General features: G+C 52.6%; 3 protein-coding genes and 2 non-coding genes across 6 annotated transcripts; 4 read left to right on the top strand and 1 right to left on the bottom strand.

The window, feature by feature from the left end:
- Positions 1 to 692: 692 nt before the first annotated feature.
- TRIR (telomerase RNA component interacting RNase) lies at positions 693 to 4,115 on the top strand. The gene is made up of 3 exons (XM_020995082.2): positions 693 to 1,130; positions 1,980 to 2,057; positions 2,332 to 4,115. Exons 1-3 carry the CDS (start codon positions 729 to 731, stop codon positions 2,437 to 2,439), a joined length of 588 nt encoding a protein of 195 aa, XP_020850741.1. The 5' UTR covers positions 693 to 728; the 3' UTR covers positions 2,440 to 4,115.
- Positions 4,116 to 4,991: 876 nt separating this feature from the next.
- LOC110214258 (RING finger protein 11-like) lies at positions 4,992 to 8,630 on the bottom strand. The gene is made up of 3 exons (XM_020995083.2): positions 8,286 to 8,630; positions 6,966 to 7,135; positions 4,992 to 6,369 (listed from the first exon to the last, which is right to left on the bottom strand). The coding sequence occupies exons 1-3, from the start codon at positions 8,445 to 8,447 to the stop codon at positions 6,198 to 6,200; spliced, it is 504 nt and encodes a 167-aa protein (XP_020850742.1). The 5' UTR covers positions 8,448 to 8,630; the 3' UTR covers positions 4,992 to 6,197.
- Positions 8,631 to 10,629: 1,999 nt separating this feature from the next.
- On the top strand, positions 10,630 to 22,891 carry TNPO2 (transportin 2). Of its 2 annotated transcripts, none has more exons than XM_020994903.2 (25): positions 10,630 to 10,782; positions 11,341 to 11,453; positions 12,499 to 12,574; positions 13,267 to 13,416; positions 13,574 to 13,680; positions 13,902 to 14,035; positions 14,276 to 14,357; positions 14,542 to 14,664; positions 14,757 to 14,875; positions 15,568 to 15,628; positions 15,823 to 15,994; positions 16,182 to 16,334; positions 16,439 to 16,664; positions 16,940 to 17,111; positions 17,202 to 17,288; positions 17,506 to 17,613; positions 17,697 to 17,855; positions 18,316 to 18,403; positions 18,667 to 18,765; positions 18,869 to 18,964; positions 19,428 to 19,503; positions 19,690 to 19,789; positions 19,899 to 19,973; positions 20,051 to 20,183; positions 20,300 to 22,891. In XM_020994903.2, the coding sequence occupies exons 2-24, from the start codon at positions 11,355 to 11,357 to the stop codon at positions 20,156 to 20,158; spliced, it is 2,670 nt and encodes an 889-aa protein (XP_020850562.1). In that variant the 5' UTR covers positions 10,630 to 10,782; positions 11,341 to 11,354; the 3' UTR covers positions 20,159 to 20,183; positions 20,300 to 22,891. The 2 variants fall into 2 exon arrangements, with proteins under 2 accessions (XP_020850562.1, XP_020850560.1); XM_020994901.2 differs by having other exon boundaries at positions 19,398 to 19,503.
- On the top strand, positions 15,669 to 15,739 carry LOC144457337 (small nucleolar RNA SNORD41). Its single transcript, XR_013486650.1, has one exon. It is a non-coding gene; the product is annotated as a small nucleolar RNA SNORD41 (small nucleolar RNA).
- LOC144457336 (small nucleolar RNA SNORD41) lies at positions 16,792 to 16,861 on the top strand. The gene has a single exon (XR_013486649.1). It is a non-coding gene; the product is annotated as a small nucleolar RNA SNORD41 (small nucleolar RNA).
- Positions 22,892 to 22,966: the final 75 nt, after the last annotated feature.

The raw sequence follows: 22,966 nt of genomic DNA, 5'->3' as shown, positions 1-22,966 counted from the left end.
TCCCTAGGAAAAAAAAACTTACTAGAGGTCTGGGACTCTACGTCTATTTTTCTGTCCTCATGGGAGTCAAAGTTTAGTGGTTTGTACATACGCACTTAGTAAAGGGTTCTTGAGCGAATCAATGAATGGGGGCTATAGTCTCTTAGACTAACCAGCACTTTGAGGAAGAAATAGGTCTAGATAGAGGAAATGACTTGCCCAATAATAATTCACATTTATATGGTGCTCTAAAGTTTACACAATGTGCATTCCTTTAGGAGGCGAAAGTTTTATTACCCTCATTTCAGCCAGGCAGAAAATCGAGCTCTGGGAGGTTAAACGTACCTAGGGTCATATATGTAGCAAAGTGTCTGAAAGAGATATGCTTTGTATTAAATAAACTGCTTTGGCTCGCCCGAGGTCGTAAAAGCGATTTGGGATTGGTGGGTTTAGATTTGGAAGGAACCTTGGAAGGCCGACCCTCTAAACGAGGAAACACTTAGGCTCTACACACATTGTTACAGATGGTGAAACTGAGGCTCAGACGGGATAACGGGCAGTGAGCGAGGATTGACTCTCAGAGGCCTCCTCCCCTCTAAGAGAAGGAGCGGAGAGCAGAGGCGTGGGAGGGGTGATGGAGAGAAAGGATGTTGCTTCCCAGAATCCTTTGCCCGGAAGCCGCGGGGAGGGAGGGCTTTGCGCGGGGCCGGAGCCCTCCCAGCCTCCTTTGCGCGGCACCTGGTCACAAAATGGCGGCCCGAGGGAGACGGGCGGAGCCTGCGGGCCGGGAGCCGTCGGGCCCCGCGGGCGGCGGCGCCGGCGGAGGCGGCGGGAGCCGGTGGCCCGGACCGGGCGGCGCCGGGGCCGAGTCCGGGGCGGGCTCGGGAGCCGGGGAGGAGGAGGAGGACGCGGCGGCGGCGTCGGGCCCGGCCTCGGGGGGCGTGAACCTGTTCGCCAACGACGGCAGCTTCCTGGAGCTGTTCAAGCGGAAGATGGAGGAGGAGGAGGAGCGGCGGCGGCAGCGGCAGCAGCAGCAGAGCCCGGACGATCCGGCCGCGCCCCCCGGGGCCGCCGCCGCCCCCGCCGCCGCCCCTGCCGGCGGCGGCGAGCCGAAGAGGAGGAGCGGGCCCGGCCCGGCGGCGCTCAGCTTCGTAAGGAGCCGCCGCCCGCGGGAGGGCGGGACGGGCCGCGCCGCGCCGCCGGGACAGACAGAGAGACCGAGGGACAGACAGAGGGAGGGCCCATCCCGGGAGCTGGGGAGGGCGGGCCGGGCGCTGCCGCCGCCGAGGGCCCCGTAGCACGGGCCTCCCCTCGGGCGCTGGGCGCCCCGGTGTGGGAGGGGGGGCGTCGCTCTCAGGGCCTCCACTCCCCGCCTTTTAAAGCCAGGAGCGGCCCGGCCGGGCCCCGCTTCTGTTGTCATCCCCCCAAATTTGACCTTTGCTACCGCTCCTGCTCTGGATGGAAGGGGGTGGGAGGGGCGGGTGTGCCACGGCTTGGAAGGCTGTTGAAGGGACTCGGGGGCCGGGAAGGAGGGGAGACGGCCTAAGAAAGATGTGTGTGAAACGAGCAGACTGATGCTGAGACATCAGACGCTGGAGCTGGGGCCTTCAGGTCTTTCCAAGACTAGCCATTGATTGAGATGACCAAATGGTGCGGGCAGCTGGCTGTCATCTAACCTCTGTGGTTAGCTGTAGGGCTCTGTCGGGGGATGGGGGTCAGGTCGGTGTTAGGTGGAGCCAGGCTTATCATCAGGCTCACTGCCCTGACGGGGCTGACTGAGCAGGTTCGGGCTGCATCGTCCTGAGAAGTCCCTTGTGCTCCTCTCTGATTGCTGCGTAGGTTGGCCAGGCTGGGCACGGCTTGGTACTACACGACAGGCATGAGGAGCTAAGATGATCTAAGGCCAGGACTCCCTGTCCCGTTGTGTAGTGGGCTACATGGCCGCCAGGGCAGCCCCCAGGGCTCCTATAATGGTTGCAGTCTTCTATCCCTTCACCCAGGTGGGCAAGCGGAGAGGCGGGAACAAGCTAGCCCTCAAGACAGGAATAGTAGCCAAGAAGCAGAAGACGGAGGATGAGGTGAGTGCCTGAAGCACGTGCAGTCCTGGGGTCTAGGGGTGGCTTTTCCTTCAAGGGAGAAATAGGAGTGGCCGGCCAAAGTCAAAACAAAAGTCCAGACTTCAGAGCTGAAAGGACCTTCTCCTAGGCTACTGTGAACCTGGCTCCTTATTTAGTAGGCCAGGGTTTAAGGCCTAGGGGGAGAACTGGCCCTTAGGCATCCTGAAGCCCTTTGCTTCTAGGCCTCATGGCTTGTTGTGCCTGTCTCCCCCCTCCTTTGTCCCTTGCTCCCCAGGTTATGACAAGTAAAGGAGACGCTTGGGCCAAGTACATGGCGGAAGTGAAAAAATACAAGGCACATCAGTGCAGTGATGATGACAAAACCCGGCCCCTGGTGAAATAACTCTTTCCGCCAAGGACTTTCTGCATTGTACATACTTATTTAACGCAGCAAAAGAACAATAGCATTTTCACCAAGGACTCAAAACACAGAAGACAAACTTGTAGCTTTCTGGCGCCAGCGGATGATTCTTCAAGACTTTTTATACCTTGAGCACTTGACTTCTGAGACTTATTAGTATGTGGTTTACTGTTTCTCTCGATCTTTTTCCTCCCCACCACCCTTCTGTCCAATCCTTCATCCCTCCCTCCCTTTCTTTCCCATCACTTCTGGGAAGTAAAGAACTCAACTAAATAGTTGGAGGATTTTTGTTTTTTCTTTTCTTTCTTGAATTAAAAAGACAGGTTAGGAAATTGAGAATGACTTCTCCCGGAGTTGTACCCAGGGCTTATGTTGGTGCTGCCATCTTTTCTAGGGGCCCCTCTGGTTTGGTAGACTCAGTGGTATCTTTTGGGAAACCATCTCTGTCCCCTGGGTATGGTAAGGGCTTGTCAGAAACACCCTCTTTCTAGAGATGGGATTTTGCTGGGTCTCTTAGCAGCCTGGCTCCTGTTTTATTACCCTGTAATGTATTGGGCTGCGGTGGTTTGGGTGGGGTTGGCAGGTGGCACTGGACAATGGAGTTCAGTGGAGTTTTGATGGTGTTCCTCACTTTTTCTTTAGATTGACTTCTTTCCTCTGCCCAGGTCTCCTGTGACATTTATTCTCCACCCCTAGTCTTCTACTTGTCCCTCCCCTAGATGTCCTTATCCCCTTCTCCAGGGCCCCTCTGAGTCCTTATGACCTTCAAAGGGAGTTCCAACATCAGAGACTTCTATTGTAACTGGTTGGCCTGCTGTGAGGCCAGTATCTGTGCCAACCCCCTCACCTTCAGGTGAAGCAAGACTCTTCTAAAACTTATTTTTAAAAATAATTTGGTGTCCACATGCCCTAAATCCATATTTCTGTCCCCCTTTCCCTCGACCCACTCCAAAACTTAAACCTCTTGCTTGCCCTGTTGCATCCCCTTCATAAGTGTGCTGTTTTTTGAGTATGTATTTTCCTCTGAAGGCTCTTGTCTAAGGCCATGTTTCAGGGACACCTCAAATTTAACTTTTTGATTTTTGCCTTTATTTTAACTATCCCCTTCAGCCTGTGTTTAGGTGCCTGGGGAAGTGTGGTGGGGCAAGTGTTTCTTGTGTGTTGTGTTGGGAGAATGTTGAAGGGACAGTTCCTTTGACCCAGCGTGTGTCTCTTTGCCCTTTGGCTAGGGAAAGTGAACCTGACTGGGGCGTGAAGACTGTCCCTTGCCACTGAATGATGTTTTTGTCCTATCCCAGTTGAATGTCCTGGGTAGCTTTGGGGGCAAGTTTCCCCCCCCCCCGGCTGGTTAGGGCATTTGCTCCTTGTGCTTTCCCTTTTCTTCCTAAACCCCCCCCCCCCCAAGTAGCATGGATGGTGCTTGTCCCTGGACAGTGAGGTAATGCTTCAGGATGCAGGGGGTGGTAAAGGTGTAGTTCCTGCTGTCTTGTGGTGCTGCTCTGCTTGTCTGAACTTGGAGTAGCCACTGGTCATTATTCTTCCTTCTGGCTCCCTTTCTCTTCCCCCACACATGTCCCTTTGTGTGGCTCCTTTACCTTTCCCCAAGGAATTAATGTTTAAAAATGCTGACTTTAAATGAAAATAAAAAAGTGATCTAAGAGCTGCCTGTATGTGTTCCTTCTGGAGGCAGCTTCTGTCCCCTGCCTGCTAGTTTATTCTAAGCTGGAGTCCCTGAGATCACAGGCTCAGATGTTGAGCTGGAAGGGACCTTAGAATCTGCCTAGTCTGATCCTTTCATGTTATAAATGAGGAAACTACAGCTTACAAAGGATGTGACTTGCTCAAGGTCACAGTTTTAGAAGGTAAGGGGCAGAAAGTCTGGATTTGAACCCAGAAAACACACTGGCTAGCTGTCCCTCCTGCTTTCACCTCTTAACTGCCAGGCCACAGGTATCTGCTGATACCCTAGTTCTCTGACAGCTGATTTCTGGGAATAGCCCAGGCTCTATGAGAATCAGTATCCTAAATAGCCTTTATTGCTTACTTCACCAGCTGTGGATATAAGGCCCCAGGCTTCTTGAGCTCTGCCCCTTGGTTCATCAGGAACATACTGGCATCAGATAGGATCTGAGCTCAGTATAAGAAGAGACTTCAACACCCTTCAAGATCCTGCTCCTTACAGAGAAAACACTGCCCTAAGTTTGTTCATAAGTGGGGAGAGTAATTCTACCTACTCTCTGGAGTGAGCTGAGCCAAGCCAGTCATCTGTTCAGGTTTTATTCAGTAGAACCAGTGTGCTTGTGACAGGCTGTGACCATACTTCCTAAGGAACCCAGACGAATTTGGATTCTTATTCATCTTCCTCAGGGAGCCTGAACTCTGAAGTTCTGTCCTGTTGGTGGCTTTAACAAGACCATAGGTCTTTTACTTAGTGCTTGGGCTTAATCTTATTCCTTTGGGTCTGGCACTGTAGCAGGACTGAATGCTCTTGATCTCCAGCCCTGATTCCCATTTCAGACAGCACAAGGGTCCCATTTTATGTGCAACACATTTTATTGCTTGTCTTCCACATGATCAGGGGCCCTGTTCATCTCTTCTACTAGAACTAGCCCAGAGATAATCATTTATGAGGCTCCTCTCTAGTCACCCTTCCCCTGCATTGAGGGTGGCCTGGGGACACCCAAATGACTGGGGCAAGAGTCCCTGCCAGCAAAAAGGAGGGCTGTGCCCTGGGATTGGGGGAGTGGGGTTGTCTTGGCTATGTTGAAGACAGTTCCTCCTCAGGTGAGCCATATGTATGAAACCATGTCATGCTGCTTCCCTCTCTGCATCCCTGCTCCACGAAATTAGTTTAGCTTTAAAAAAAACCCCAAACCTAAGAACCCTGTTCCCCAAAGTAAGTCATGCATGACCCATTGTCCTTAGCTCAAAACCAAGGCCTTTAAGGCAAGTAAGATTCAATCTGTCCAGGGAGTAGAGGAAGGACAGATGAATACCCCAATCCCCTTTTGCCCATCTCCCAAGATTATGAAAGAACAGAGTGCAGATATTGTGAGTGACCAAAGTTGACCCAACTCAGGAGGTTCCAGGATTCTGACCCAAAACGGTCTGGTCAGAGTGAGGTAGAAGAGAGACTAAAGATTCCTTCTCACATCCCCAGATGGTAGGTTCAAAGGAAAATCAAAATAATCAGGCTTGTTAGTAAAAGTTGCCTAGTTTTCATTGTGCCACCAGCAAAGGCCCAAGCAGAGAGGGGACCAATATAATCTGTTCCTCCTGCACCCTTACCACCCCAATCCTCACTGGGCTTTAGCCACAGTGGACATTTGACTCCTAGAATTAGGATTTGAACCGCTTCCTCTCCCATCACCCCTAGGGGAAGTTTTAGGTACTGGGCTCCAGGGCTCATCATTATGGGTTGAGAAAGAAAGATTAAGCTTTCCGGATCATCTTTAAAAACTCAGCAGTAAAAATCGTCCATGGTGGGTGGGGGAGGAAACTAGTTACTTGACTTGAAAAAGAGTCAAACTTCGAGCTAGGAACACTGAAGTGTCAGCTTGGTCTGTTTCAGGCCAGGACATCCATGGAACAACCACCTCTTGAGTGGGTGCCAGCCTAGTTTCAGCATTCTTTGGTATGTTCCCCAAATGTGAAAAATGTCTAGCTTCAGTGGCTGCTGCTTTTCCCCTGGGGCTCACCTGAGTAGGCCCAGGGGACATGTTGGCTGCCAGGCTCCAAATTCAGCTTGTCTCATAGGAGGAAAGCAGGGCTGCATCCACTGGCTCCATGCAAGAGGGACATGTGAGAGAGCGCATGAGCCAGTCATCAATGCAGTGGACGTGGTAGGTGTGCAGGCATGGCAAGAAGCGTATGGCATCCCCATACACAAAGTCCAACATGCAGATCACACACCTGCAGGGACCAGGGATGGATGAATACATAGCACCAGTTCTCACCCTTTTCACCCTACCCCCAACCCAATCCCCCTCTACTCCCAGGCTAGTCCAGCCCAGCATCTCAGCTCTGATTGCCATAGAGGTCTCCCCCACCCTGAGTACCCAGCCTTGAACTACACTGTTGATTGAGGACACACTAGGGTCTGCCTTTAAGGATCTTGGCCTGGGGGGGACAAGGAATGGCAGACCTTGGCCTTGCTCTTAGGGATCTGTCTGGAGAAAACAGAAAAGCAGAGATCCTGGCCCTGCCCTTTAGTTCACAGTTTGAGAGGGACCCAAAACCTTGCCCTTTAAGAGCTGCTAGAACTGGGATGGGGGAACAGGACATGGACGGGAGCTCCACAAACAGTCCAATTGGGGTTGAGCTCCAGGGTCCAGTCAAGAACACAACGGTGTATCTTAGGGGCCTATGTTTCCCCAGACTTCCTTCCTAAAAGAAAAAAAGATTGAAAGCCTCGGCTACTGAGGGGTCTCAGATTTCTGCTCCCTGGAGGACTAGGCTGTGGGATTGAGATGAACCTGGGGCATCCTCATCCTGATCCCCACCCTTACTCTTTCATTTTCTTTTCGGACCCCTCAGAGCCAGGGTCGAAGATGCCCTTGGGCAGGTGCTGGATGAGGCCAATTCTCTGGGCGATGCGGATCTGCTCCTCCTCTGTGAGCTGTGTGGCCAGTCGGCTCTGGCTCGGAGATGGGTGGTACACTGGGATTGGCTCCCGTCCCTGGGGGGGGATGGGGATAGGATGTACATGGCAATTTGTCTCTGGGGAACTCATCTTTCAACCTGCCTGCGTCTAGCCCCCTATCAGCCTCAAGTGGTCTAGCTCGAGGTCTGTTTTAAGGGGATCTATGAGCTACGTACCCTGTGAACCTCCTCTCTGGTTCCCTAGGGATCCAATTATTACTCACAAAATCAAGTGCTCTAATCCATGAATGGGACTGAGCCCTAATCCCTTTATGCCCGTAGTCCTACCTCAGTCCATTACTGTCTCTATGTCTCATCATAGGATCTAGAGCTGGAGAGGCCTTTAACCTGACCCCCTTATTTTCTAAAGAAGAAAACAGAGGGGAAGGGACGTGGCCAAGTTCATGGGGCTAGTAACTGGCAGAGACAGAATTGAAACAGGTCTTTCTGAATCCTGTGCTGTTTCCACTACCTAATGATCTTATTCAATAGGAGGGCTTCTGTGTTTCTTTTGTTTTGGGATTCCTAGAGTTGGTCCTCCTGCCCCCAGTCCTGACCTAGCCTAGTTTGGCAAATTCCGTGGTCCCCCCCCCCAATCACCAACCCAGTTCTATTCCCTTTCCCTCTGCTCTACCATATCCTTTCTTCACTCTTTAGGGTGAAAGGAGTAGATTCCAAAAGTTTCCTCTGTCTCCAGCACAGCCTGACCCTCAGGGTCACTGAAGTGGACAGCTGGGGTCCTCCTGTCCCCAGTTTGGCCTGACCCTTGAGGTGGTGGTGGTGGATGCCCAGGGTTTCCCTGTGCCCAGCCCAGCCCTACCTCTCTTGGCGGTGGTGGGCGAGATGCCTGAGGTCCCCTCTGCCTGACCTCGCCTTGTCTCTCTGGGGAATTAGGTGGTTGGGGGTGGATTGTGAAGGGCCCCTGTTCCCCAGTCCTGCTCTGTTTCTGGGGCAGTGGGTGGGTAGTGGCAAATGCCAGAATTCCCCTCGTTAAAGCAATGCCTAGCCTCCTTGGAGGTACTTGCAGATACTTCCCAGCCCTGCCCGGCCTCTATGGGGTGCTAGGGGGATGGCAGATGCCCGGGGTCCTCCTGTGCCCAGCCCTTCCCTGACTCTCTGGGGCGCGGGGGGTGGCAAATGCCCCGGCTCCTCGGCTCCCAGTCCGGCCCGTACGGCGCGGTGCTCACCCTGCAGGGCGGCGGGGGCTGCGGCGACAGAGGCGGCGGGTCCCCGGGAAAGCTGTTCCCGTCCCCGGAGTCGTTGAGTAGCGACAGGTCGTCCGCGGCTCCAGCCCCCGCCTCGTCCCCAGCTCTGGTGCCGGACCGCTCCGACGACAGGCAGTTCCCCATGCCCGGCCCGGCCCGCTCAGCGGCGGCCGAGGCACCTCCTTCCAGGCTCCCAGGCCCCGGCGTCCGTTCCAGCTCCGGGGACCCCGGACAGGCCGAACCCCGCCATCCCCCTCTCCACCGCTGGGCTGTCGGCCCAACTTGGACTCTCCGCTGTTTACAGCCCCAGCCGGAAGTGCAGCAGCTCGAGGCGCGGAGGATCGTGGGAATCGTAGTTATGGGTGTGCTCGGGGGAGGAGCGTGAAATTGAGCTAGGAGCTTGTCATGCGCATTGTGCACGCGCAGGTGAGGCGTCTCCACTTGCTTCCTTGGGGGTGAAGGGACAGGGCTAGGAGCCACGTTTTCTTGCTTCTGGCCTGTGCTGAGTTCCCAAAGCTCTGTAGACCCATACACCTAAGGTGACTTCTGAAGTGACCTGGGGGGAGGGCCTACTGTAACCTGTTTGGACAGCATCCAGCCTTCTGTTGCAATTATTCATGGACCTTTCTTATTTCCCTTAAGTGATTGTAACCTAGTCTGGGACTGATCTTATTCTTCCATTCTTGTCTCCTCCTGCAAGGGGGAATAAGACCTGGTAGTGTAGCTTTGAGAAATGTTTGCGGAAAGAATGAAGGCAAAGGCCTTGAGACCTGGGTAGGATAAAAGAGAGAAAAAATATCTTCTGGCTTCCCTCCCTCATTCTTACCATGGCAGTCCTTTCATTGCAGGGGCCTTGATCCCTAGTCCCACCCTAGGCTGCCCTTCAGGATCCTTCTGTAAACCCAGGAGGATTTCAGGGAGGTGCAGAGCCTCCCTTGGGCCTAAGCTGCAAAGACTGGCCACTTCGGGGAGTTCCTAGGATCATGACTTAGAACTCCCTTTATTTTAGAGAGAAGGAAACTGAGACAAGGGACAAAATCTTTATGTAAAGTTACACAGTAGAGCAAGGATTAAATTTCAGGATCTTTGACATAAAATTGCTCTTTCCTGTGTTGTACTCTCTTGTAACTCAAGGATGAGGGCCATAATCCTAATTCATAGTGTGGATTGCTTCCTTTAATTCTCTCTCACACACACACACCCATCTTCCTCAATCTAACCACCCTAATTTTCTCCTCCACTTTGGCTGATCTCCTCAATTACAATGGCTACTTTATTCTCCCTCAGGGCTTTCTGTTCTTTGTCCCCATGTTCCTGCTCTCCTATTTCTTAAATACTGGAATGTTTCAGACACTTGATGGATGGCAATGATGGGAGGGTGGGGTGGGAAAGGACCAATAAATTACATCTCCACCCCAGGGTGAGGACACAGAACAAACAAAATGCCAACGACCTTCTCATACACCTGTCTGGCCTGAGGTTTTAGGAAGTTGGCAGCAGAAACAGTGTGGGGAGGGATGCAGGAAGGGACAAAGGACAAGAATCAGGGAGGCTTGAGGAAGGTAAGGGGCAAAAGTAGGTTAGGCTGTTAGTGTGTATATCAATCCTAGAATCACAGAACTGTGAGTTGGAAGGGATCTTTAATCACTTCCTCCATTTTATCGAGAAGGAAACAAACCAAATCAGGGAATTTGGAAAGCCAGTCTGGAACAGGAGGGAATATAGTATACAGTGTCCCATCTCCTAGACCAGCATTCTACATTGCACTTATAGGATAATAAGGTCAGAGCTGGAAGAGAGGCCTTAGAGGTGATCCAGTTCAGCCCTCCTCATTCTTCGCGTGAAGGACCTGAAACCCAGCGAGATTAATTGATTGGTCCAAAGTCATAAAGCGGTAGTGGCAGAACTGGACCTCAGGAAGGGTGGGGGGAAATGGAGCATGGAAAAGGGGTGGCCCTGGATAGGAAACGAGCCAGATGCGTTCACTTGAGGATGGTGATAGGGGACTCCTGCACTCCTCACAGGACCCAGGGGTCGTCCCTGGTGCCAGCGGAGAGAAGTAAACGAGAGACTGGAGGACCCAAAGGCCAGAGAGACCCAAAAAGTAGCGGTCTCCCCATCACGTGACAGAATCCTTCTGGTTTGCTTAGTCGCGGTCGCCGATCACGTGACACACTCGAGGACGTGCTCCGCCTTTCCTTCTCCCACCACCGCAGGCCTCCCCTTCGTCTTCCTCCCTCCTCTCTAGTCACAGGGCCCGCCCAGCTTCTTGATTGGCTGGGGGGAGACAGTTTGAACGGCGGACGGAAGCCGCTGCGGCTCAGGCCAAGTCGCGTTTTTTTTTATTCGCTTCCTCGCTCCTCCCCGTGTGTGTCTCGGGAGAAGCCGCAGAGCGAGGAGTCGCCGCCGCCGCCGCCGCCGCCGTCGCCGCCGCGTCTGTCGCCGTCTTCTCCGCCGCCCCGGTCACCCTCGGGTCCCGGTGAGTGGCTCGGCCTGAGCCCTGGTCGGAGCTGCCGGCCGCGGCCTGCGGGGAGGGATCAGGAGCGCCGGGGCCGGGCTGGGCCTCGGGGAGCGGCCAGGCCTGTTCGAGGGCCCTGGGCCGGAGAGAGAGCAGGGCAAGCAGCGAGGGGGTGATTGGGCGCGGCGGCGGCGGCCCGGGCCCGATGGGGCCGAGGAGGGCCGAGGCCTCAGCCCGGCGTGCACCCACCTCCCGGCACCTCCCCTCCCCCCACGCCTTCTCTTCTTTAACTCAGCCCAGCCCGGCCCAGGAGGGGCCCCGGTCCTCCCCTTCCTCCCAGGATCCGGCGCTTCGGGGTCCCCAGCTGGAAACGGGGTGTGGGGGGTAATCACTAAAAGCTCTTGGGTTTGCTGTTGCTCCCCCATTTCCCCACGTGGCCCCGGGGGCTTTTCTGCCTCCTCATCCCTCCCTTCTGGGGCGGGGGGGGGGCGGGGTGCAGCCCTGATGTCCACTTGTGTGACCAGGAACTGCCCAGAAGAATCTAATCTGCCTTCTTTTCCCTTCCGTACCGCAATTTAGACTAACCCCCCACCATGGACTGGCAGCCAGATGAACAGGGCCTCCAGCAGGTCCTCCAGCTCCTCAAGGATTCCCAGTCCCCCAACACGGCCACTCAGCGGGTTGTCCAGGACGTATCCTTTGGCTGGCTGACCTCTCTGCTGCTGTTGATTGTCTTAATAGAAAGAGAGAGTGGAGGGACTTAGGGCTGTGCCTCCTTGGTGCCTTCCCCCCCCCCCCCCCCCCCCCCCCGCAGGAACCATAGGCTGGGAGTAGGTTAGGTTTCCCAGGCCTGTTAACAATTATATCACATGGTGTAGGCATATTGTATATTCTTTCCCCTAATTCATCCTTAAGCATTAAAAAGTACCTACAGTTTACTACTGTCCCCAGCCAGCACTCTGGCATGGGAGGGGGTGGGTGAGAGAACCCCTGATGTAATAGGAAGACTGCTAGAATTTTATCAAAGGTCTTCTCTGCAACACTTGATTCCACTATTTATTTTCTCTACTAGTCACTTCTCACTGAGTCTTGGTTTCTTCCTCTGTAAAATCAAGAGGTTGCACTTAGATGATATCTGAGGGCCCTTCCAACTCTAGCTCCTCTGATCTAGTTGGAAGGAAACACCATGAGATCATAGCTTGAGAACTGGAAAGAGGCTTAGTGGTCATCAAATCTAACTCTCTCCTTCTACAAATGAGAAAACTGAGGCCCAGAGAAGGTAAATGACTTGGACAAGATCACAAATTTTAGCCTGAGGTGTTATTTGAACCCAAGACACCCAAGTATGGTATTTTATCCACTCTGCCACACTGCCTCTAAAAGAGCTCTGGAGATACCAGGGGTTGAACATGTGCTGTACCACTGAGCTAAATCCTCGCCAGGCATTCGTGTGAGATTCTTATCTACAGAGAAGGATAAAGAGTGGAATTTAGGCCAGTTAGTAAATACTCCATCTTTCCCCATTGGTGGGGGGCTAATAAAGCTTGTTTGGGGGTTGTGCATATAGTAGGATGATGACCATTAAGGATGGATGGGATTTGTTAAGATAGAAGATGTTAGGAAGTACTGAGTGTCCCAGGAGTCTTAATTTCCTCCCTTTTTCATACCTAACTCCTCACCTGTGTTGTCTAGAAGGGTCAGTACTGAATTGGCTTAGTCCTTAATGTTGCCCTACAGAAACTGAAGCAACTAAACCAATTTCCTGACTTTAACAACTACCTGATCTTTGTCCTGACACGATTGAAGTCAGAAGGTAAGTCTGATTGGCCCTAGGCTACTTTCCCCTGCCCCTGCCTCTCTTGTGTCCGGCCTAAGGGTTAAGGGGTCTTGCAGCCCCATCTTCTTGAGTTCAGCAGATCCAAATCAGCAGACATTTATGAGGCACCTGTTCTGGTTAAGTCACTTCACTGAAGATGCAGTGATGAAAAATGGAAAATTCCTGTACTTGAGGAATATCAATGTGATAGAAGTCATACATGAGCAAGTAAGATGTGACATACAGTGTGATCTGCAGACAGTGAAATCTAGGGAGGTGGGGGAGGTCCTGAGGAAACAGAATCAGGGGAGGCTTCATTGAGAGATGGAGATGAGCAGGCAGTTCGTTTGAGCTCTAGGGGGATAGCCTGTGTGAATGTGAAGGTGCAAAGGATCAGCACAACATTGTTCTGCTTACAGTACAGTTTGACTGGAATGCAAAGCATTTGCATGTGTGAGGGCCAGTAATAAGAAATGTACCTGGAAAGGTAGATTGGAGCCCTTTCTCCCTTACCGATACAGCAAGCTTACAGGTCACTGACAGGTAGAGTGGGCCGACTTGATCTCTCTGGCTCTTCAGTGTAGCCCTGGATCCTGCCGTTCCCCATGGCCTGGGGGATAATTCTGGCTGGCAGGAAGTGAGCCTATTATAATTTCTGCTCCAGTGTTTTCCTCAATCCCTTTCCCCAGATGAACCAACACGCTCCCTCAGTGGCCTCATTCTGAAGAACAATGTGAAGGCACATTACCAGAGCTTTCCCCCACCAGTGGCTGACTTTATCAAGCAAGAGTGTCTCAACAATATTGGTGATGCCTCCTCACTCATCCGAGCCACTATTGGTAAGGTGGGGTGAGGGGAGCTGGATTGGGTGAGGATACTGTCTCAGTAAGGCTTTATCTCCCTCCATCTCTTTCCTTGCATGCCCTACCTCAAGGCAGACACCAGGAAGCCAGTTCATAGCTTCGTGGATTTTTGGTTTTCCCTTCTTCACATTAGGTATCCTCATCACCACCATTGCCTCCAAGGGAGAGCTCCAGATGTGGCCAGAACTGCTGCCCCAGCTGTGTAACCTGCTCAATTCTGAGGACTACAACACATGTGAGGTAGCCACCATATGCAGCCACCATAGGCATAAATTAGAATATGCTGCCTGTCCCAGCTCCTCAGGAGGGAGCTATGCAGGGGATATCAGGCCCATTTAGGCTGCGTATAGGACTAGACACTTTTCAGGTTGCTATACCTTCTTTTCTTTGTGGGGAGAGGATTGTGTGCACTTCTCCTATCCCTTTGATATTCCACAGTTCCCTTCTCACATACCACATAGGGGGCCTTTGGAGCCTTACAGAAGATCTGTGAAGACTCGTCAGAACTCTTGGACAGCGATGCGCTCAATCGTCCCTTGAACGTTATGATCCCCAAGTTCTTGCAGTTTTTCAAGCACTGTAGCCCGAAGATCCGGTATGTGAGGCTCTTCCTGAGATTGAGCACTGGAGTCCAGGAAATCCAGGCTGGGGAGGAGGGAGGGCATGGAGAAGTTGTAGGCATATCCTCCCTGCTTCAGGACTGTCAGGCTTAGCAGAGGGCACCTGCTAGAGCAGAGCTATTAATTGGCATGAATGGACTGGATTGCTAGTCCCCTCTTGCCCTGTCCTGTTCCTTAAGCTAATCTTGGCCTCCATTCTTGTTCTGTTTCTCCAGGTCCCATGCCATTGCTTGTGTAAATCAGTTCATTATGGACCGGGCCCAGGCGCTGATGGATAACATTGACACCTTCATTGAGGTAGGCATTTTGTAGTTAGTGACTGACAGGCTCATGGTTGGATGGTGAAAGAGTTGGGGAATGCACTAGGTACACTAGTACTAGGAAGGAGGAACACTGACCCTACCTGGGTCCTGGCCTTTTTGCCGCTTTCGGGTTCAAATTGTTGACTTTATGGGTTGGGGTGGGGTGGGGGCATGTCTAGCACCTGTTTGCCCTGGCGGTGGATGAGGACCCAGAGGTTCGGAAGAACGTATGCCGGGCGCTGGTCATGCTGCTGGAAGTCCGGATCGATCGGCTCATCCCCCACATGCATAGTATCATTCAGGTGCGCAGGGGTCTGGGGAGAGGGAGGTGGCCTTCCTAGGACAGCAAAGGTCATAGTGTGCTGATCCTCTTCTCCCCTCTCCTCTTCTCTAGTATATGCTGCAAAGGACTCAGGACCATGATGAAAATGTGGCCTTGGAGGCCTGTGAGTTCTGGCTGACGCTAGCTGAACAACCCATCTGCAAGGAAGTCTTGGCTTCCCACCTGGTGCAGTGAGTCCTGACTGTCTATCTGAAGTCCTCTCCTTCCTCACCCTGCCCCTCATCCAGGAGGGTCCTGCTGTCCTGGCCTTTTTTGTTGCTACTTCTCTACGTTCAGATTGAATGACTTGCCTGTGGTCATAGAACTTACTACTTGGTGGCAGAAGTGAGGCTAGAATTAGAATATGGCTCCTGGCTCCTAGTCCAGGTTTTCTTGCCATTGAAATCTTTGTAAATGATGAAAAGAGGAGCCTCTGGGAACCACAGTGTTTTGTCCCTAATATAGATTAAACCACTTTAAAAATTTAAAATCTCCCACAAATGTACACTTTGGTAGTTTATAGGATTAGAATGGCCTTGCTTCGTGTTAATACCTTTATTCTAAGGTATCTTAGAATTACAAATGTGTGTGTCTGTGTGTTTTAGGCGAGGAATATAACAACTGTTTAAAAGCTCTTAATTCTAAGAAACAAGAATTGACTTTGATGTAAATCCTGGGGAAGGATTTGCTGACGTCTTTGACTCTAGTTATTTCCTAGCTGGCATAACTGAGAGGTTTCATCCAGGTCTCAGGGAGCTACTGCTTAAGCTCTTCCCAATCATTCCCCTCCTTTCTTCTGTCCGCCCCTCTTCCCTTTCTCCCCCAGGGATGGGTGGATAGACCTGTGGGCAGATTGGCCACGAGCTATTCTTCTCTTCTCTAGGCTGATTCCAATTTTGGTGAATGGGATGAAATACTCTGAGATAGACATCATCCTGCTCAAGGTAGGGGTCTTGGGGGTGAGCTGGAGGTGCCCTCGGCCCTTGGGAAGTGATGCATCCTTCTTAGCCTGAATGTTCATTGAAGGTTTCATGTATTCATACTGTCTGATCCCAGGAGGCTTGCTCTGAAAAGGGGAAGGGGGTGGCAGGAGGTATGTCTACCCAGCAACATCACCCCTGCTGGGCCTTCCCTGCAGGGGGACGTGGAGGAAGATGAGGCCGTTCCAGACAGCGAGCAAGACATCAAGCCTCGGTTCCACAAGTCTCGCACAGTGACGCTGCCTCATGAGGAGGAGCGGCCCGAGGACCCCGAGGATCCTGAGGAGGATGATGATGATGATGATGACACTTTGTCTGACTGGAACTTGAGTGTGTTGGGGCTGGTGTTAGAGGAGGGGAAGGGGTAGGGACTGATGCCCAAGGACATTTTCCCTGAGGCAGTTGTCATCCCTGTTCCTGAGATGATGACGATCATATTCACCTTGTCTGATCCTGTGGGACCTGAGAGGGTAGGGTGCCTGCTGTAGGGGGTGACTGCTCCTTTCCCTGGTTGTAGGGAAGTGCTCAGCGGCGGCGTTGGACGTCCTGGCCAATGTGTTCCGGGAGGAGCTGCTTCCTCACCTGCTGCCTCTGCTGAAGGGGCTGCTTTTTCACCCTGAGTGGGTCATCAAGGAGTCTGGAATCCTGGTCCTAGGAGCCATTGCTGAGGGTGAGAGCCAAAGTGGGTCAGGGAGTGCAGAGGGTAGGAAGTACCTGGCTTAGATGTGCCCGCCATTGGTGCCTGCTGAGGATGTGTCCTCCTCACTCTTCCAGGCTGTATGCAGGGTATGGTTCCATACCTGCCTGAGCTCATCCCCCACCTGATCCAGTGCTTGTCAGACAAGAAGGCTTTGGTACGATCCATTGCCTGCTGGACACTGAGCCGCTATGCCCACTGGGTGGTCAGCCAGCCGCCAGACATGCACTTGAAGCCCTTGATGACCGAACTGCTGAAGCGAATCCTGGATGGCAACAAGCGTGTGCAGGAGGCAGCCTGCAGGTGATGCCACCATGAATCCCTTTCCAAGCCTGTGCTACCTGCCCTGGCACCTAGACACTGAGCACCTAGCAAGGGTGGTCTTAGGAGCTTGGTGGGAATAGCCTTTAAACTTGGGTTACCGTCTTCCCTGGATATGATGAACAAGTTACTGTTTGATGTCAAACTGATCTCTGTTGTATTCATACTGACTGATCCTGGGCATGCCAGTCCTCTTCCCTTGGGCATCCTGGCTACCTGAGCTTGCCCTTAACCTGATGCCCAAACGCTTCCCACAGTGCCTTTGCTACCCTGGAGGAGGAGGCCTGCACAGAGCTGGTCCCTTACCTGAGCTTCATCCTGGACACTCTTGTGTTCGCCTTTGGCAAGTACCAGCACAAGAACCTCTTGATCCTCTATGATGCCATTGGGACACTCGCTGACTCTGTGGGCCACCACCTCAACCAGCCCGTAAGTGTTAAGTGCCTGGGAACTCTTGAAAGTTTCTTTCTTTACTCTCTCTTCTCCTTCAGTACTCTTTTATTTTTCTGTCCTCATTAGGAATACATCCAAAAGCTAATGCCCCCTCTGATCCAGAAATGGAATGAATTGAAGGATGAAGACAAGGACCTCTTCCCATTATTGGAAGTGAGTGGGGAGAGGTGTGTGGTTGATTGTTACCCTAGTTCCTCCATTCTCAGAGGAAGAATGGTTTGAGTTCGTTTTGTCCATTCCTTGTCCCCAAAGCCAGACCTTTGAGTGTCTCCAAAGGTATTATACACCTGGTGTGTAACATGGGACATCATGGCATGGTGGCCAGGCTTTGTTAGCCCATCCTCTAACCACCTCTTTCCTACCCACACAGTGCTTGTCGTCTGTGGCCACAGCCCTCCAGAGTGGGTTCCTGCCCTACTGTGAGCCTGTGTATCAGCGCTGTGTCACGCTTGTCCAGAAGACGCTGGCCCAGGCTATGGTAGGTCTCGGGCTCCTTGGGATCCTCTTGTGCCCATTCCTCCCTCTGTAGGTCTCTCCTTACTTTTGCTCTGCACTCCACAGATGTACAACCAGCACCCAGACCAGTATGAGGCCCCGGACAAGGACTTCATGATTGTGGCCCTTGACCTCCTCAGTGGCCTGGCTGAGGGCTTGGGAGGCCAAGTGGAACAGCTGGTTGCTCGAAGCAACATAATGACTCTGCTTTTCCAGTGTATGCAGGTGAGTTGTCCTCCCTTCAGTTGTTCACTTAGCAAACAGGGATGTTTTTAGAGTGTGGCATCTTGAACCAGCAGCTGAGGTATGAACAGGAATAAGACTCAGTCCCTCCCCCCAAGTTTAGTGTCTTTTGAGGAGATAAGGAAGATAAGTTACAAATAGAACCACAGTACAAAGCCAGGTGTGTAGCTGGTAGAGTGACATAAACATCAGGCTTTGTGGGAGGTCAGAGGAAGGAGAGACGACTTCCAGCAGGGGTGATGAGAGGGATGCCTTGTGGCTGCTTTGAGTTGGGTCTTGAGAGTGCATAGGATTTTCTTAAGGAAGAAGATGGGGAAGTACTGTTTTGGAGGAAAAGGCAGAAGTAAAGTCATGGACATCAGTGAAGCTAGCCGTTTAGCTGGAGAGACGGTTGTGCCCACCTCCTTGGACACTGACTTTGGCTGTTTCCCCCTTTCCCCAGGACACCATGCCAGAAGTCCGTCAGAGCTCCTTTGCTCTCCTGGGAGACCTTACCAAAGCTTGCTTCATGCATGTCAAGCCCTGCATCGGTATTTGCTAAGGATCTGCTGCCCCCTCACCTTATAGTCCATACTCCAGCTCTGCCACTCTCCTAGGAGGTGTTGGAGAAAAATCATTGCGGGGGTGCCATCGATCTTGTTTGCAGACATTCTGTCTAGTCCAAAGAATGCCTGGGGCAGGGACAGCGTTAGGTTTCAGTCCTCAAAGTTGGGCCCGGAGCTCTGGCTATATTCTCCCCTTCTCTGTACTTCTTCTTCTGTAGCAGTGTCTCACTCCTAACTTCTCTCCTCAGCTGAGTTCATGCCAATCTTGGGCACTAACCTAAATCCTGAGTTCATCTCCGTCTGCAACAATGCCACCTGGGCCATTGGGGAGATCTGCATGCAGATGGGTGAGTACCTAGGGTCCCACAAAATGTTTGGGGTAGAAGAGGAGGCGGGAAGTCACTGACTAATTGCGGCCCTAATCACTCCCCCTCCCTCCATACCTCCCAGGGGCCGAGATGCAGCCCTATGTGCAGATGGTCCTCAACAATCTGGTGGAAATCATCAACCGCCCCAACACCCCCAAGACCCTGTTGGAGAACACAGGTGGGAGCCCAGGCCCAACCTGGGCAGTCTTTTCCCCACCATCAACATGGGGAGCCAGTTTCCCCCCCAGTGGGGGTCTCCCTTTCTTTCCCCTGAACCTTGGAGCCACTTATGCCCTTATACCACTGTGCTAAACTAGCTGGGGCCAGGCCCCCAGTCCTCCTCTCCCCATGATCTGGGGAAGAGAGAAACGCACAGGAAATAGCCCGAGTCTCTGGGCCACTGGCCCAGTCCAGCCTCCTTCCCCAAATAGGGGTCAAGGGACTGAGCCCCCCACTGGGGCCTGAAGCCTGGCACAGTTGAACCAGGCATCTTTTGTCCCCCCACTGGCTCCCCTCGAGTGAGTCTGCGGGGGGCTGGGGCCGGGGCGGGGGTCAGTGCCCCCACCCAGAGGCCCTGCCACGTACAGTCCCGGGGCCACTCGGGGTTTCAGGTCGCCTGACGAGTCCCTCTGCCATTCCAGCCATCACCATCGGCCGCCTGGGCTACGTGTGCCCTCAGGAGGTGGCGCCCATGCTCCAGCAATTCATCAGGCCCTGGTGGGTGTGTGTGCTTCCCTCCCCTTCCCCCCTCTCCCCCAGGCCCTGATCCTGTCCCAAAGTGCATGTCAGCCTTCCGTTCTGCCCCGTCTCTCCTCCTGTGTCCCTCCTACGATTTGTCTTCCTGACGGGGCCGGTGCTCTCTGAGCTGCCTGCCGAGCCCACCCTCCCGCTGCCCTGCTGCAGGTGCACATCTCTCAGGAACATCCGAGACAACGAGGAGAAGGACTCGGCCTTTCGGGGCATCTGCATGATGATTGGGGTGAACCCTGGAGGGGTTGTGCAGGTAGAGGGGCTGGGGAATGGGAGGGGAAGAGGCTTTCCTCCTTGGGACCAGGACGTTGGGGGTGCTGGCAGCCCCTCACAGCCGGAGTGGGTGGGGTCTTCGTTTTCAGGATTTTATTTTCTTCTGTGACGCTGTGGCCTCCTGGGTGAGCCCTAAGGATGACCTGCGGGACATGTTTTATAAGGTGAGTCCTGGGGCTCCTGTCTCCCCTCTGCCTCAGGCCGTGGCACCTCTGCTATGTCCCTCCTTTCCTTCCCTCAGATACTCCATGGCTTCAAAGACCAGGTAGGGGAAGAGAACTGGCAGCAGTTTTCAGAGCAGTTCCCACCCCTGCTCAAGGAGAGATTAGCTGCCTTCTATGGCGTCTAGGTGAAGCAGGGAGACCACGCACTAGGTGAGTACCCAGCCTCTGGGACTGGTTGGGAGGGTGGTCCTGAAGGCAGCTAGGGTCTGGGGCGGGGCGGGGAGCCCTGCTGCTGATTCCCGCCCCCCCCTCTGCTCCTATTCCAGGTTCCTGACGGTGTTGGGAGGGGTTGCTGGGAGCTCATCAGCATCCAGGTGTTGCAGTGCCCTGTCAGTGGGGGGTTAGGGAGGAGTACGTGGGACACAAAACTAAATGACTTCCCGTCTTCCTGCCATCGCGGGGGTGGGGGGTGGGGGGCCTCCACGCTCATTCTACAAACCAGGGGCTTTCATCTCTGGCAGAAGCCTGAGCAGTGCCAGCCACACGGGGGGCGGTGGGTGGGGGGAGGACTCGCTGCAACAGGATCTTGTTTTGGAGGAGGAGGAGGAGGAGGAAGAAGGGGAAACAAACGGGGAAAGGGAATTATTCTCGTGATCTGAGAGACACTGACACAGATGGTCTCTCGAGTGCGCACAGAGTAGGGTTAAAAAGCGTTTAAAAATGAAAGGAAAAATAGAACAAGCAGCCACTATTCTGGTACTGCCCATCAGTCTGGCGGGGTGGGGGGTGTCGCTGTGGGGATTATGGTGCATCCAGATTGGTGGGAGGGGGCTTTGCCTGTTTCTCCCACCTTTTTCCCTGACTGCATGGTGACATTTAGAGTAGCGAATCCTGTGAGTTAGGCCATAATGACTTAATGTAACCTTCATCTAGAGTTTAAGATGCTTCTGTAATAGGTGCTGTGCAATGGTCTGAAGAAGGCCATGACAGAGGGTCCCAGCTGGCGAGAGCCCAGGGCCTTGGGGCCAAGGGTGGGGAGGGAGAAAAAGAAGGTACAGAGCCTCCTCTGGGCTGTGTAGCCCAGCCATTCATCCAGGAGGGGAGCCATTTCCTGGGCCCTGGGCCCTGCTATGCTGGTCAGCACTGTAGAGACGCATGCTTCCAAAGCCACTGCTCAGCGAATTCTCCTCTCACTGGTTGTGCACCTGTATCTCGTGCTGCTGCTGCTGCTGCTGCTGCTGCTGCTGCTGCTGCTGCGTTTACTTCACCTTTCCCTTTCAAACCCATGGGAGGGGTCAAGGGGGGAGGAGGTAGCAGCTGGGAGGGGGGTTGGAGCATTTGGTGAGCCCTTCCGACCTGGGTCCACTGTCTCCCAGCCTCTGTCCTGAGGCTGCTCAGCAATCTTCCCACTGGGAGGAGGACTGTTTGCTTCTCTACCACTGTTGGTTCCCCATATGTGGATGAGCCCTAAGATATCTGAGCATAACTGAATACAACTTTAGTATCTATTCTTTTCTCTCCTAGAAATTTTGATAGGACTGCCTTAGGGGTTCCTTCCTGTTTCCTTTTCTGTCCTGTTATGGCCTCTTGGCCATCCTTTTCTTGTCTCATTTTATTTATCATTTTTGGTCCTGGGACAATGGCTGGAACCAGCTTTGGCAGTAGCCAAGAAAGGCTTTCTTCTGGATGATTTTGTTTGCTGGGAATTAAGTCAGCCAAGTGGTAGCAGCAGGAATCTCAGAGCCTGATGAATCTGACTAAGGGGAAAGTGAAATGGACTGCACTTCCACTTATTCATTCCCTCAGTCCTCACCAAGAGCCCAGAAGGGAGAAGTGGTTACTTGAGGTAGAATTACATAGGACAGGAACTTTACTAAATGCTGCCTGGCCTGGACCTAAGCAATCCAGGTGTGGTGATTTTCCTGAGCCTGAGGACTGTCAGGATCTTGGAGGACTCCAGATGGGGATGGGTGAAAGGGGTTTAAGGGGAATTATGGTGAGGAGGGATTGTGTTGTGTCCCCAGTGTTTTACTAATGGGCTTTGATGGAAGCAAACTTAACTGGGAAGCATTCCCCCTCCAGCAGCTTTCTGCTCCCTCTTGTCTCCTCTGTTCTTGGATTTTGGTGTCTTGTCAGCCCTTCCCTAGGGGCTAAGATCTCCCTTTTTTCCCTTTCTTGGTTGATGCCCTGTAACTTCTGCCTTCCTTCCACCTCAGGATGGGGAACCCTGTAGCTTTGAGTCAGGGCCTGTCTGTCCCTTCCATTTCTTCCATCCCTCACTTACCATTTCAAGCGTGTTGTCACGCACATTCCTCAGCTCAGCTTTTTAATTTAATTTTTTTTAAATCGCGTAAAAACTCGAGCAGGTCTCTGGGAGCCGTTTACAAATGTTTTTTTTTTTATTTTTTGTTAATTTTATTTTAAAAATTCTGGTTATTTGGAGAACCTTTTCCCCTGGGGTGCTGGAGGCATAACCTTGTAGCAGTCCGGGCTATGCCTTTGCTCAGCTCAGGATGAGAGGTCCAGGTTTAGCCTCCGCGGGGCCCAGAGAAGGGGAACGGAGGAACAAGGTTTTTTTTTTTCCAGATTATTTAATTTTTTAGTTTGTTTTATTTAAAATTTTCGGGTTTTTGCACAATGAAGGTAAAGCTCCATGATCCAACTGCCTCTGCCTCTGTTTGAGTTAGTTTCTGATTTCGGGAGTTCGCTTGGCCTGGGTGACGGTGCTGACTCTAGTTTTTAGCCTCCTGTCTGTTGAATCCTCGATTTGTACATTTGTAAATGTGCTGTAATGTTTCCTATGGTAAAACTGCTGTGGATTAGTGTTGAAGCAACTGCTTGCACCTTTGCTCCAATGAGATTTTTCTCATTTTATGTATAATTTTTTGTTGACTAAAAACCAGTTTCTTGTGACTCAAGTTTTTTTGGCCTCCGCCTTTGTGTCTGCTCCTTCCCGGGATGATGAACGGGCCGACGTCTGGTGGGGTGGGGGC

The sequence above is a fragment of the Phascolarctos cinereus genome, unplaced genomic scaffold (genome assembly GCF_003287225.1).
Source record: "Phascolarctos cinereus isolate Bilbo 61053 unplaced genomic scaffold, phaCin_HiC Scaffold_4;HRSCAF=312, whole genome shotgun sequence".
Taxonomy (NCBI): Eukaryota; Metazoa; Chordata; class Mammalia; order Diprotodontia; family Phascolarctidae; genus Phascolarctos; species Phascolarctos cinereus.
Note: the sequence above shows the minus strand (reverse complement) of the source record. Positions and strands in the feature narration are given on the sequence as shown.